The sequence below is a fragment of the Candida metapsilosis genome, assembly GCF_017655625.1.
Source record: "Candida metapsilosis strain BP57 chromosome Unknown scaffold5, whole genome shotgun sequence".
Taxonomy (NCBI): domain Eukaryota; kingdom Fungi; phylum Ascomycota; class Pichiomycetes; order Serinales; family Debaryomycetaceae; genus Lodderomyces; species Lodderomyces metapsilosis.
In genome coordinates, this window is record NW_027138163.1 from 918,625 (window position 1) to 932,564 (window position 13,940).

At 36.7% G+C, this 13,940-nt stretch overlaps 3 protein-coding genes across 3 annotated transcripts; 1 reads left to right on the forward strand and 2 right to left on the reverse strand. All coding sequences in view use genetic code 12, as the record gives it.

Annotated features, from left to right (window-relative positions):
* Positions 1 to 2,918: 2,918 nt before the first annotated feature.
* On the forward strand, positions 2,919 to 4,850 carry I9W82_004138 (putative electron-transferring-flavoprotein dehydrogenase; the record flags this gene model as incomplete). The annotated part of the gene is made up of 1 exon (XM_067693179.1): positions 2,919 to 4,850. One exon carries the CDS (start codon positions 2,919 to 2,921, stop codon positions 4,848 to 4,850), a length of 1,932 nt encoding a protein of 643 aa, XP_067547726.1.
* Positions 4,851 to 5,007: 157 nt separating this feature from the next.
* GDS1 (Gds1p) lies at positions 5,008 to 7,038 on the reverse strand (the record flags this gene model as incomplete). The annotated part of the gene is made up of 1 exon (XM_067693180.1): positions 5,008 to 7,038. The coding sequence occupies one exon, from the start codon at positions 7,036 to 7,038 to the stop codon at positions 5,008 to 5,010; it is 2,031 nt and encodes a 676-aa protein (XP_067547727.1).
* A 2,649-nt stretch (positions 7,039 to 9,687) lies between these two features.
* Positions 9,688 to 11,298, reverse strand: I9W82_004140 (uncharacterized protein; the record flags this gene model as incomplete). The annotated part of the gene is made up of 1 exon (XM_067693182.1): positions 9,688 to 11,298. One exon carries the CDS (start codon positions 11,296 to 11,298, stop codon positions 9,688 to 9,690), a length of 1,611 nt encoding a protein of 536 aa, XP_067547728.1.
* Between the last annotated feature and the right edge of the window lie 2,642 nt (positions 11,299 to 13,940).

Below are 13,940 nucleotides of genomic sequence, written 5' to 3' on the forward strand. Positions count from 1 at the left end.
GATTAGTGGTAGCTGATATAACAGAAGTAGATGAACAGGGACTTCTAGTCACCCAAATCACATTCAATTGATGCGCTAAACGGTAAAGATAAAAATGAAAGCATTACGAGTGGGTCTAACTGTCCCTCTTTTCACCAAGTTAGACTGCTTGAGTAGTGTTAATAATTGAGAAACTAATCCTACGATAGGAGTAAATGCATACTCATAGGATATATCCACACCTTCATAGTATTGAGAACATTTCTACTGATGGCAACGTTATAAAGTTTTCTATTGGATAGTGGATAGCGGTGGTCACGTGTGAGAATATGTTGCTGATTTTGTAATACGCTGCGTATTTTCACTGTTTTGGGAAACCTACTAATCTGATGGTGAAAACTTCGCGTTTTGTTTTGTTTGGTGATGGTTGGAAAGTATAAATAGAGAGAAGAAATCTTTTTCAGATGTTTTCATTTTCTTCTTCTTCTTATTTCTTACCAAGGAAAGGAAGCGGAAGAAATATAGAGTCATACAGAATTGAACTTGAAGGTAATCACCATTTAATAGTGATATCAATGGTTGAGATTACATTTGGGTTTGTCAAATTCTAACTGGATTAAAATGTATTGATCAAAATTAGAGTTAGTCTACTTTTGAGAGCCTGTCTATTGATCAATATTAAAAATCTAGTGCTCTTTTCTTTTAATTTACCTTTTCCTCCTTAGCGAAAAGCAGTAACCACTGGTTGATTTGCTATTTATACGATAAATATCCCCAATCGCTGTCCAGGTAGCATTTTATAACAAGACCAACACTTTCAGTTCCTTTCAGGTATCTTATTACTTGCTTTGCGGCATTACGATACTTGTCTTTGGGGTTATGTTCAAGAGGAATTGACCTCTGACTAAACTTCAGCTGTGTTAAGTAATGAATTGTTGATTCCAGCTCTTTTGTTTGCAACCACTTGCGCTACGTAATGCCTGTCCAAGATGCCAACAACGAGATATACCAATCCAGTATTTTGTATATTTTAATGAATTGATGTAAAGAGTCTTGTTTGAAGTTACCATATAGGATCTCAATTACTCAATCTCTTGTCTCCCCCTCTGATTTCACTCCCAAAAGAAGAAAAAGAACTACGATTGCATCGGTTAACTCTTACGCTGTCACATAACGACCTTCAATACAATATGTTATCGCTCCTCTTTAACATTAATCTTTATCTTATCCCTTTTTACGAAATAGAGACTCTACAAATGCACCAATTACACAACAATTTACAAAACATTTATTAAAATAAAAAAGAACTATCATTAACATCCTTGAAAAGATAACTAATTTCATTCAAGTTACAAAAGCCACGTTTGTTGATTTTAAACTCTGATCAAAGAAAATAGACTGAGCCAATCCTTTGATCAGTGTTGTTTAATCAATCAAAAGTTCATATCTCCAACTGTAACATACCAAAATATGAAGTTTGGTAAATTTACCTTTAAAGAAGAACTTGTAAGATTGTAGGATTATGTTGAAGTTACTCGCAGACATATCATACCCATAGTAACCATTGGATTCCGTGTTGACCACGAGGCCCTTAAGATCAAGAACGATTGCAAAACATAACCTTATGCAGATTTCCCAGAACAATTTGAATACCCTTTTCTTTGTTTATTTTTTATTTTATGGGACTGTAACTGTTTATATATACTGGTAAGTGTGCAATTGAAAGAAGGGTACTTTTGTTAATTCCTTATATGGTCAATTTTGTTATGGGTACATATCAAAATCATTGCCATTCCCTTATCTAAAGACACAGACAAAAAAAGAAGAAATTAAAAACACGCAGCATAACAAACAAGATCATCCAACACATACACATGAGCAATGAACACCAATCAGCCTACCGACATGAATGAATCAACTGAGCTAAAAGAAGCCAACCCCAACTTGAAACTCTATGGCTATGCAATCCTCCTTTCAACATGGCTACTATTCATCATAACAATGAACTCATTCTTTCATCTATGGCAGTTTATCATCGCCCCAATTACAGGAACACTACTACATACACAACTAACTACTGTGTTTCAAACAATGGATGGTCTTGTTATTAAACTTTGGTGTATTTATGTTGTTTGTTGGTGGTGGGCTTTTGTTTCTTGGACAGGGTTGAAATTGTTTAGTCATTCGAAAGGAATGCAGAACTGATAGGGAAGAGAGAGGGTGGATAACCAGATAGTTTATAGAGAGAAATCTGAGGTAATCTGGCACTGTCTGTTGGTTAAATGTTGCTAGTTTGTGATATCTGAGGGGAGACACGGTTTATTACGAGCACATCTGACTAGGAGTCGACAATAAACCCTTTCGTCAAACCTTAGTTAAACTAAAAGACGAATTTTCAGTAAGATTTTGGGCATATGTTTTGATAATCAAAGACACCAAATATCTTTGTTTTAATCAATCAGTCATAGAGCAATGCAACAATCCGCCTCAAATATAGTTAGAAGCATGTCAGCTGAGAAGACTGACAACTTATCTTTGTAGTGTTTACGCAGTGTGTATAAAGCAGTTGATTACTACTTGTCAGTACAAATAAATTTGTTCCAACTCTTTGCTCGAATTTGCTGCAAAATTATCAAAACATTTACAAATCGCTGCCCATAACTATTACACCATCACCTTTAAACCTGTCGTATACTATTCCTGTCACAATCAAACCTGCTCCAGTTATCTCCTATGGCATATCCTCTCAGCACATTCTATATCTTCCCCTCCGCTGATGATTAATTTACGCAATCTGATTCGCCTGTGGTTATATGCAGGCCACGCATCTGAGTCAATTTTTTAAATTTTTCAATAATTAAGACCTTACGTCCACGAGATTAAGCTGCTACATTACATCGTCCCCCTATTTATCACAGCTTTAGTCTCATAATCCAGGCATGTTACAGAGACTCCTAAAGACTTCAACACGTTTCCCCAAGCGAACGCTCACTCGCAGACTACATCATCACCATCATCGATACCCCCGCCACTTTGCCTTGAGTCATCGGAGTTGCATTTCCGTTGCTACACGATCATTCCACAGCACTCCCCTTCGTCTAGCTAGTTTAACTGAAGAACAACTCGAGATACTAAATCAAGAGAGACCTAAAGACAATGTCGATGTATGTATAGTTGGAGCCGGACCAGCTGGTTTAGCCACCGCTATCAAATTGAAACAATTGGATAACGAACACGGCAATGGAGATAAACGAGTTGTCGTATTGGAGAAAGCGGCTGATTTTGGTAGCCACATAGTCAGTGGAGCCGTTATTGAACCTAGAGCATTACGTGAGTTGTTTCCTGATTCGGAGGAGGATATTCCGGTACCGGCTGATTTGGTGACGAAAGTGACTGAAGATCATATGAAGTATTTGACTGAGAAGTCAAGTTGGCCATTGCCTGAGCCTCCACAATTGGCCAACAAGGGGAAAAATTATATTACAAGTTTGAATAATTTGGTCAAGTACTTGAGTGAACAAGCTGAGGAATTGGGTGTGGAATTGTACCCGGGTATTTCAGTTAGTGATGTCGTATACAATGAAGGAGAGGATTCAGTTATTGGTGTGGCTACTAAAGATATGGGGATCGATAAACAAGGTGCTCCTAAGGATACATTTGAAAAGGGGATGGAGTTTAACGCTAGAGTCACGGTATTTGCCGAAGGATGTCATGGATCATTGACTAAAACATTGATCAAGAAATTCGACTTGCGTAAACATGCAAATGTACAAACTTATGGATTGGGGATTAAAGAAGTATGGGAAGTGAAACCTGAGAATTTCAAACCTGGTTATGTGGGCCATTCATTGGGGTTCCCATTAACTAAAGAATCATCTGCATATGGAGGTGGATTCATTTACCATTTCGGCGATGGATTAGTCGCAGTGGGGCTTGTCATTGGATTGGATTATGCCAACCCATACATTTCCGCTTATCAAGAATTTCAAAAAATGAAAACTCATCCATATTACGCAGATGTATTACGCGGCGGGAAATGTGTTTCGTATGCAGCTAGAGCGTTGAATGAAGGTGGGTATCAAAGTATTCCACAATTGTATTTCCCTGGTGGTGTTTTAGTTGGTTGTGGTGCGGGATTTTTAAATGTTCCCAAGATTAAAGGTACCCACACTGCCATCAAGTCGGGTATTGTTGCCGCTGAGGCGATTTTCAATCGTATTAAGGAATTGGAATTGGATGATGAAGAAGAGTTTGAGAATCAAATTGTCAATGATGCTATTAGTTTGGAGGAGTATGAATCTAACTTTAAACAATCGTGGGCATACAAGGAATTGTATCTGGTGAGAAACGTTAGACCAAGTTTTAACTCACCTTTGGGTTTAATTGGAGGATTAGCCCATTCTGGATTTTCAACAATGATTTCACAAGGTCATGAACCATGGACATTATCATACTCTCATTCAGATGCCGAAGCAACCAAACCTGCCGCCAATTTCAAACCCATTACGTACCCTAAACCCGACAATGAATTGACATTTGATTTATTAACATCAGTTTCAAGAACCGGCACGTATCATGATGAAGATGAACAATGTCATTTACGTGTTCCAAAACAAGATTTAAACAAGCATGCCAAATTGAACTGGCCGAAATATCAAGGTATCGAGCAGAGATTCTGTCCTGCTGGTGTTTATGAATACTTACCCGTGGAAAAGGAAGCAGCTGATGAGAATAATGGATTAGGGGTTGAGTTTAAGATTAATTCGCAAAATTGTATCCATTGTAAAACGTGTGACATTAAAGTTCCATCACAGGATATCAATTGGACTGTGCCTGAAGGAGGCGATGGACCAAAATACTACATGACGTAGACGCATCAGAGGTGGTGTAATAGCTAATTATTTAATTTATATAAAACAGAACTTTCTTTAAAGGAGGTAATTGGAAATGAAAAAAGTTGTAGTAATAAGAGTCGTTATACGTGATATATATATTTTTTTTGTAATAAAAGCCGTTTCTCTCGTATGCTTAGGCAAAGAACTTCTCGATATCGGATAAACTTGTGTCTTCTGGTGCACCAATATCTTGACTCAAGAATCCTGATCTAATCACACTTAGCCACTTTTTGTTGGAACAAAGTGATCCCGGTGCGCAAGTAGAAGCAGATGCAGTAGAAGCAGATGCAGCAGCACTTTCTTCTGAACAAGAGGAGCCATTGGCCTTGTTTGTGGTGGTGGTGGTGGTGGCGTTTGCTGATGATCTGGCAATAGCTCTAAGTGCAGCAGCATGTAACGCAGCAGCGGCAGCGGCAGCGTTAGGACTATGAGAACTAGGCGCGCGAGAAGCTCTAGGAGCAGCAGCGGCCGCCGTCAACACTTTGGTTTTTTTCGTCATTGACAAATACGACATTGATTTTGATCGTTTACCATTCTTGCGCATAGTTTCAATCATGGCGTAGTCATTGTCAATTTCATCATCATCGGAATCAGCAAACACATTGGCGAAAACATCATCATCGTCGTCGTCATCCTCATCAGCGTCGTTATCTGCATCAGCACCAGCGTCAGCATCACCATATGTATTGGCACCAATATCAAGATCCATCATATCGGACGATCTTCTCTTCAGTACCTTTGACAACGCAGCAGTCACTGGTGCGGAAGCATAAGGAACAAACAAATTGGTCTTGTCGAATCCACCTCCTGACCCAGTCTCAAAAAATGAATTCTTGGTGACTCCAAGATCAAACATGGTTTGTCTTCTTGGCTTGGCCAAAGTGGCTTGCTTACCAGCTTCGAGTGAGTCATCAATATATACTGGTAACGCATCCTTGGCCTGGTGGTGTTTCTTACCTGATTTGGGTGATGTAGCAGTTGAGACAGATTTAGCAGTCTCCGCGACATTTACATTGACATCAGCATCATCAGCATCAGCAGCAGCATCGACATGGTCCTTGTTATTGTTATGCTCAGCGTGGGCTTTTTCTTCATTCCGTTGTTGTTTCAACTCATCAGTCAACTTTTTGGCAACAACTTCAAATCCAGGGGCCAATAACCCACGATACACATAAACCATCCTCTTTGGCGACGCATCGGCCCAATCACGAGAAATGGCATATTTCAAATTAGTATCTCCCTTTTCAACACGCTTCACATAGGCATTCAATTTAGCACTCACCAAGTTGGATGTCTTTGTAGATAAACTGGCAATTTGCGGGTGTTCCTCAGTCAAGACATCACAAATTTGCTTAACTGTGAATCCATGTCCATCAGGGTCTCTTTCGTAAAGGATGACAAAGATGGCATACAAGACATCGTCTTCTAAGGAGGCGTCGCCTTCTTGGATTGGTTTGGGTTTTTCGCCAGTGACTGGGATGGCGGTGGAGATACCGGTGGCAATTGGTGCTCTTGAAATTGGTTTGGCTTTCTTGACCTTTTTGGTACCGGTACCGGTACCGGTGGTGGGAACAGTAGCAGTAGCAGTGACAGTAGCAGAAGTGGCTTTTTCTGCGGAATCATTTTGTGATGATGATGGGGTTGATGTGGTTGTTGGTGGAGTTGATTCTCTAGTATGTGACTTGTTTTTACCCAACATTGAGTCTGGTGAAGTACTCCTTGAAGTTGACAAAGTTTCAGAGTCATTAGCAAGACCCATTTTACCCAAATCGGAAGCAATTGAGTGCTTATCGTCATCGTCATCGTCTTCATTGTCATTATCATCACCGTCTTTTGGATCAAGATCCCGATCATGATCAAAATCGTCACCATCGTGTAAACTTAAACTGTGTTTATCGTCACTATCTTGTTCTAGATGTTGATCCATATCCTCATCCTCATCCTCGTCGTCTTCATTAGCATCTTGGCTATTGATTTCCTTAGTATCTTCGTTATTTTCTTCCTCCTTAACTTCTTGTTTTTCAGTAGGATGCAAAGGTAAACTGTTTTTTCTATTTTTGGTTTTCCTACTAGAAATACCCAATGTGTTTGGATTAAAAGTTGGTGATGAAGAAACTGGAGTGTTTGTGGATAATGACACTGGACGTCTATCAGTCAATGCCATGATTTGTTGGACAGTATTAGTGATGTATTTGTAGGTGCTTTGTTGTATGATAGTGGGGCCAAAATTTGAAATACTTTGGTTCCCTTTAGTTTTTTGAATAGTTGATTGTAATTTTTTTTTTTTCCTTTTTAGATATGAGTTTTCTGATAGTATACACTTGTTGATCAATTCCGTTGTGGTTATAGTAAAACGCTGTGCAAAATGGGCTGGGAATTGAGCTTCTTAAAAAAATAGTATAATGTAATGAAATAATAACACAACAAAAATGAAAAAGACTGTGGTAGTAGTAGCAGTAGTAGCAGTAGTAAGTAAGTAAAAAAAGGTAATGGACAGTTGGACAAATAAGCAGTGAAGTTGTGGAAACGGTCTCCTCTAAGCTAAAGGTAATAAAAAAAATAAGTCCAAATAGATATAAAAAAAAGGCTTGATGTATTCAATAGTGTTATTATGATGATATCTTCCACTCTAACGAGACAGATTTAGTTCATAACAGATAAATGGATAATCAGTAATCAAATGGAAGGAGTAAAATAATAATGTGAATACAAGCAAACTAAGTTGGACTCTTGAGGCGCTGGTTTCTTTGTTGTTGTTGCTTATCGGCGCTAAAAAAAATAAAGATCCGGCTGTGGCAGTGTTTTTCAGTACAGTTGTAGTAGATGTGGTAGTACTTTCAGTAGCAATTAGTTAACGAATGATAGTGAAATATTAGTTAACTCTAAATCTTAAGAATGTGATACTTTCCAAAAGGATGTGGATTCCTATAGCAAATGTAGTAGTAGTACCTAAAACAAAAATAAAAGCAGATAAAAAAAAAAAATAAAAAGGGAAGTTCAAAATGGATAAACAAAAAAACAATGAATGTGTTGTTGGGTGGATGGATGGAGTCTTTTTTTGTCTGGTTTGAACTTTGATGATTAAGCTATGTTTGTTATAGTTTGTATTTGATAAAAGAAAGTGGTGATGAAAAAGAAAGGAATTTGATTTTAATACTTCGTTTTAGAGGTAGAGTGAGATGTTATTTATTAGTATTATGTAATATATTATGTAAGTATAGTAGTAGTAGTAGTACTGTATATAAAGTAAATTAAGAGATAAAAAAAAGTAAAAGAAAAAACAATAAACAAAGAGAGTAGTGTACTATTGCACAAATAATGTTGTTTGTCTCCTATTATCTTCACAAACAGACAGAGACACCTCAATTTTACGACAGAAAGATACTATTACAGGTACTTTCTACAACTGTACTGAACTCTAATCACCAATACCACTTGGAACCCAACAGCAAAGACTAGAAACTTATTTTCTCTCTGCGCTGAAAATAAAAAAAAAAAGGAGATCAGTTTCAAACCTCATCTCTTGATTTTACATAATACATACAACTATATTAAAACGCACGTTTTCTACTCAATTTAAAATTAATTGATCCGCTTTTGTATTTCATAATCCTGTGGCATCAATCAAAACTACACTAATTAAAAAAAAAAAAAAAAAAAAAAAAAACATAAGCTGTAACTAGTCTCTTCCTCCTTCACTGCTTCTCAATTGCTCAATATATACACTGCCCTAGCCTACAATCTGCCTGTTCCATGACGTGTGTATTCCCTCTAAGGCGGGTGTAAAACTTTTTTTTTGTTTTTTTTTTTTTGGTTTTCCTTCGGTCGCTCTCGCTCCATTCACACAGGCATACACACCTCCAATCCGCCCCACTCTCGCCTCAGTAATCACAAAATCAAAATGCAATAATAATACACACTAAAAATTTCATTTTTCCCATAAGATCCGAATATCCTATTAGCTAGACCTAATCTCCTCTAAAACAACTATAAACAGACAAACGATTCACAGACAACAACACATTAGACACAACAATTCCTTCAACTTCTAGCCATCCACTCTCTAGACACCCAACAAAAATACCGATCTACATTTTCAACAATCTGCTGTAATCTAAAAAAAGGCAATTAATGCAATTTCTCATTTGCTTATCATCATCACATTCACAAAAAGAAAAATTAATATATATATATATTTTTTTTTTTTCCACTTATAGGAGTTATGACGACATATACAAAAAGTTTGTGTAATAAAGAACTAAATCATATGAGAGAGAGAGAAAGAGAGAGGGGTAACTAATACAAAAAAAGAACACGTAAACAAAACTTTAGCTTAAAACAAAAAAAAGCAATTCTAGAAATGAAATTCATCTTAGGTCAGTAACCCTTCTTCTCTATTCAAGTCAATGAGCTGCATCTCAGTAAATGTAATCCCATTCGATTCTATTTCTTGACTTCTGGTGCTTCCTTGTATGAGTTGTCTAAGGTGAAAGATTCTTATCCCTATGTTTTTGGTCTTTTGTGACTCTATAGATTATCTAGATTAGGGCTATAACCATTAGACTCTGAGTCAATTTTTTTTTCGTAACAATGCGCTCTCTCTCTCGAAAAAAAATATATATATTAAATGGAAGCGCATTTGTGTACTATTTATTATTTTTTCTTATTTTGCTATTTACAAACATATTTTTGCAACCAAAAATAGAACACTTTTAAGTGTGGTGCGCAAAATTGTCCCCCTATTTTTTTAATTTTCGCAATTTCGATAGAGCACGTGCACGCGCTACCAACACAATAAAAACTATAGACACAATTACTCCTCCTCTTGCTCTTCCTCTTCTACCTTGACAGCATTTGCAAACACATCTATCGCTGTCTTTGTCTGCTGCCAGTCTTGTTCCCAATATTGATCCTTGTAACAATTTTCAAAATCATCAGTATTTGGTGGCACAAACCAATAATTTAATGCAATATGAACACCAGTGTTCTCTTCATCATCTTGATTTCCAGTTCCAAAACTAGATACTTCATGAAACCAACTTGCGGGTAAATACAACATTTCACCCAGATTCAACCATACTGTCATTTGATTCAATTGGAGAAACCCAGGAAAATGAGTATTGGCAAATTCAATTAATTTCTCTTGTTGTTTGATATCTTCAACTTCATCAATGTGTAACAAACAAGGAGGGATTTTGGAAAAACTTGGTGGATCTTGACTCAACTCTTCTGATACAATAGAGTCCTTCCTTTGAGCTCCTATTTTCCTCCTTTTTGTTTCTTGAATTTCAAGTAATTCATTCAATCGGTTAATCTCCGCCTCATCCTCAGTTTGACTTATCTGCCAATTCAATACTTCTTCAATAATAGCCCCATCATCACGAATCAGTCGCCAATTAGGGAATTCCTGACTAGTCTCATAATCAATAACTCCATTTTGGAAAATCTTGTAAACTTGACCCACTGTATACAATTTTAACGCATCACAGGGACTATAAATTGTAAATCTCTTGCGTCCTTGAATTAAGATGTACAAGTTGTCTGCATGGTCATGATGTAGACCGGAACTTGTACCATTTTGCGGTATACTTCGATCCAATTGAGTAAGTGGCTTTGATGTATCAATGGAAAATTGAGCTTTGCTGGGGGAAATCTTGCCCATCCAGATATTTATTTGTTGTGGGATTAAATTGGGTATAAGTGGTGGATTAGTGGGTAAGATTGGCGAAGATAACAGCTTGGCAAGGTTGGTTAATGGTGGCTGATATAGTGTCTTGACTCTTTGGTAAGCTTCGTATTCGGAGTCTTTAGTCGATTCATCATTGAAGTCGTCAAAGTCGTCGTGGAGGCCGTTCATGTCTATGGAAGATGCATTTGACATTTGATCAAACAACACAGGTCCTTCCTCCTCTCCATCTTCTTCTTCCTCGGACTCCTTAGCTTCCTCATTTTGCTCCTCGTCGTCGTCGTCCTCGTCGTCGTCGTCCTCCTCCTCTTCTACCTCCTCATCCTCCTTATCATCCTCTCCTTCACGATCATATTGCGTAGTCAAATACAACTCACGACCACCATTCTTAAACTCCTCAACCAAATCACCAAACATCATATCAATCCGTTTCTGACCCAGTCCAAACCCACCTTGAAACATCTCTTCCACTTGCAAAAACTCGTCATTGTAATTCAAAGTAGTTTGTATATTCTTCAATTTGAACTTGTCAATATCAATAAATGAGTCCTTCTTGGAATCAGTGTTATTTACAAGTTTTACTGGTTTGCGTTTGGATATATAGGTGTCAAAGAAGTCCTTTGGTGTTATTTGTGAAGATGAAAGGTCAATTGTGGGTACTGTTGTCGTTGATGACGGGATGGTGTATCCTGTGTATTGATTTTGGTCAATTTTCTGCTTCTTGTGGGATTCACTCATCTTAGATTGCTTTTTTTTTATGGGATGTGGCTATTGATTAGTGATGAGAAACCAATGCCAAACAATGAATCAAGCTGAGGGTTGTTAGTGTCGTGTGGTATATTTGTCTGTCTATGCAATTGAAACAAATCAGTCCACTTTTGGATGTGTCTCTTCTCCCAAGCCGCATTCTCTCATCTCTCTCTTGAGATGAAAAGAATTCAGTGTCGTAAAAATAAGCTCAATGTCGCGATAATAGAGACCTATTCACTTTTCACTTTTTTTTTTTTTATTTTTTTTTTTTTTTTTTATTTTTTTTGTCTGCTTTACTCCTTTTACTATTCCACTGTCTGATTAAATAAGAGATGACACAAACACTAAAAAATAGACAGAAAGAAAAGAAAAGAAAAACACACTTTATCAAAATTGAACCACAAATTCCTCAACTCCGTTGTAACCACTCCCCAAGTCCGATAAAGCTAGCGATAAAGCAAATACTGATTAAGAATTAAGGAACTTGGTTGTTTTTAAATTGGCTTCAAAAGGTACAGTATTACTGCCTCTTATTTCATTAAGTATTCAGTAGTGTGGCTTTTTTCTTTTTTTCGTAATGAAATTTTCTTTGTTGTCGTTGTATTAAATATTTAACCCTTTCGGTTTATTGGAAAAAAAAAGACATACAATAATAAATGAGATATGTATAGCAACTTAACTCTAAACAATAGAGGATTAGTACGTAATCAATTGCTATTGTTTGGCTTCGTCTAAAAATTCGATTCTCGTAAAATCTGAGACATTCATTTGAGACACACACACACACACAGACACACACACTCTAAACCTAAATGGTAGTTAGAAAAAAAAAAAATAAATGAGACACCTTAATTTTTATTATTAACCATTGCAGGGACAATAGGAATTGTTAGGGTTATGAATTCTGTTGTCAAATTGTCTCCTGATGTTTAAGGGAGGGAGGATGTCAGAATAAGGTGATTCTTTTGGTATCGGATACGCTGATGTAAATCACTTTTTCTACAACAGCAACAGCAACAAGGTACTTTGCTAAATGTAAGTTTATTATGATTGTTCCCAGAGACAATAAGACTAAAATGAACTTATTTTTTAATATATATATTTATTTTATTTTTTATTTTCTTATTTTTTATTTTATTTTTCCCTCTGTCTGTCTGGATTGGGATTTTTGACCCAGCCTTCCACGAAATTACATGGTTATGATACTCTTCCCCTTGGACTCTCTCTCTCTTTACACTAGCATCTAGAATCAAAACAGACACTGTCTAATAGAACCGTTTGGACGATGATGCTAGACAATGAAATTGGGGCACAACTAAACGTTCTTTCTTTTCTTTTCCTTTTTTTTTTTTACGCCTCTTCTTCTATACTCAATGCGGAAATTAAATTAAATTATCATTACTTACTTCTCTCCCGAACAATTGAAGGCTTAGACGTACAGGATGCATATTGTTCAAGTAAACGCTTTTTTACCCTTTAAATGCAGGTTTTGACGAGAACTGAGGCATAACTACTACTGTTGTTTCCTTTCCGATTTTGCTTGTGCATATGTCAGAAATTTGTGGCAAAGTAAAAGTGTCGGCATATAGAAGCAAGCAATAGAAGGGGGGGATATTGTATTCGGTGTTTACGGTTTAAAGCTTGACAAAAGACTTCGCCGGTAATACTTGCGTGCTTCCATACTTATTTTGTATTATATTGTTTCCCCCCAATGGAACAAAGACTCTTCTGTATTTTTCCAAACGTCTACCCGTCCGGTTTTGTCTGCACCATTATTTCTCTTTGGAGCGGAATAATAAAATTCCTCTCTCCCCCTTCTTCGGTCAAATTTCCAAATATGGTTAGTATAACCCCAGAATCTAATTTCAGTCAATTTCAAAAGATGCTATAGTAAGAAAAGTGTTTTTTGGTCTATACGCTTGTGTACAATTGTTTTTTCTATCAAACGTTTATAAATTTAGAAACGTCGATTACTTTATTTTTTCTTTCATGTGAACGACAAATAAACAGTAGATGGTTATGAGTCGTCTTTTTTGTTCTAGAAAAGGTATGTCGTCATTGGCTCTACCTATTCAACAACAATGATCTTCAAAAGCTCCCTTTGTGTGCACAGTAATACGTTCTTTTTCAACTCAAAATGGTCTTTATTTTTCTTCTTCTTTTCTTTTCTTTTCTAACCACGGAATGGCCGAGTACGGAAAGTGAGTGGTTATGAGATCGTCTTTTTTTTTTTTTTTGTTTGTTTGCTTTAAGCGGTTTTGCATCCCCTCCCAATCCTATTGTTCAATCCCCCTTTTTTTTTTTTTGTTTATTTGTTATACAATTTTTATGTCTTTCTATTACCACGTTACATTTTTTTACTTTTTTCTGTCTGTCGTTCAAAAAAAACCATTTTGCGCTTTGTGTCTTACTCTAAATTATTTAAATTTTAATTCTTCCGTTTCGGTCGAAATTTTTCAGACACTCAAAGCAGACGAAAAAAAAAAAAAACACTGAAATGCGGAGACGGATATTAGTTAAAATTTCGGATCAAACATTATCGTCTAAATTCCTCGCATGGTTTTGATTCAAAGCAAATCAAGTGAGTAGTGAAAGTAGTGATCTGCCTCAATATCAGATGCGACGCTTTC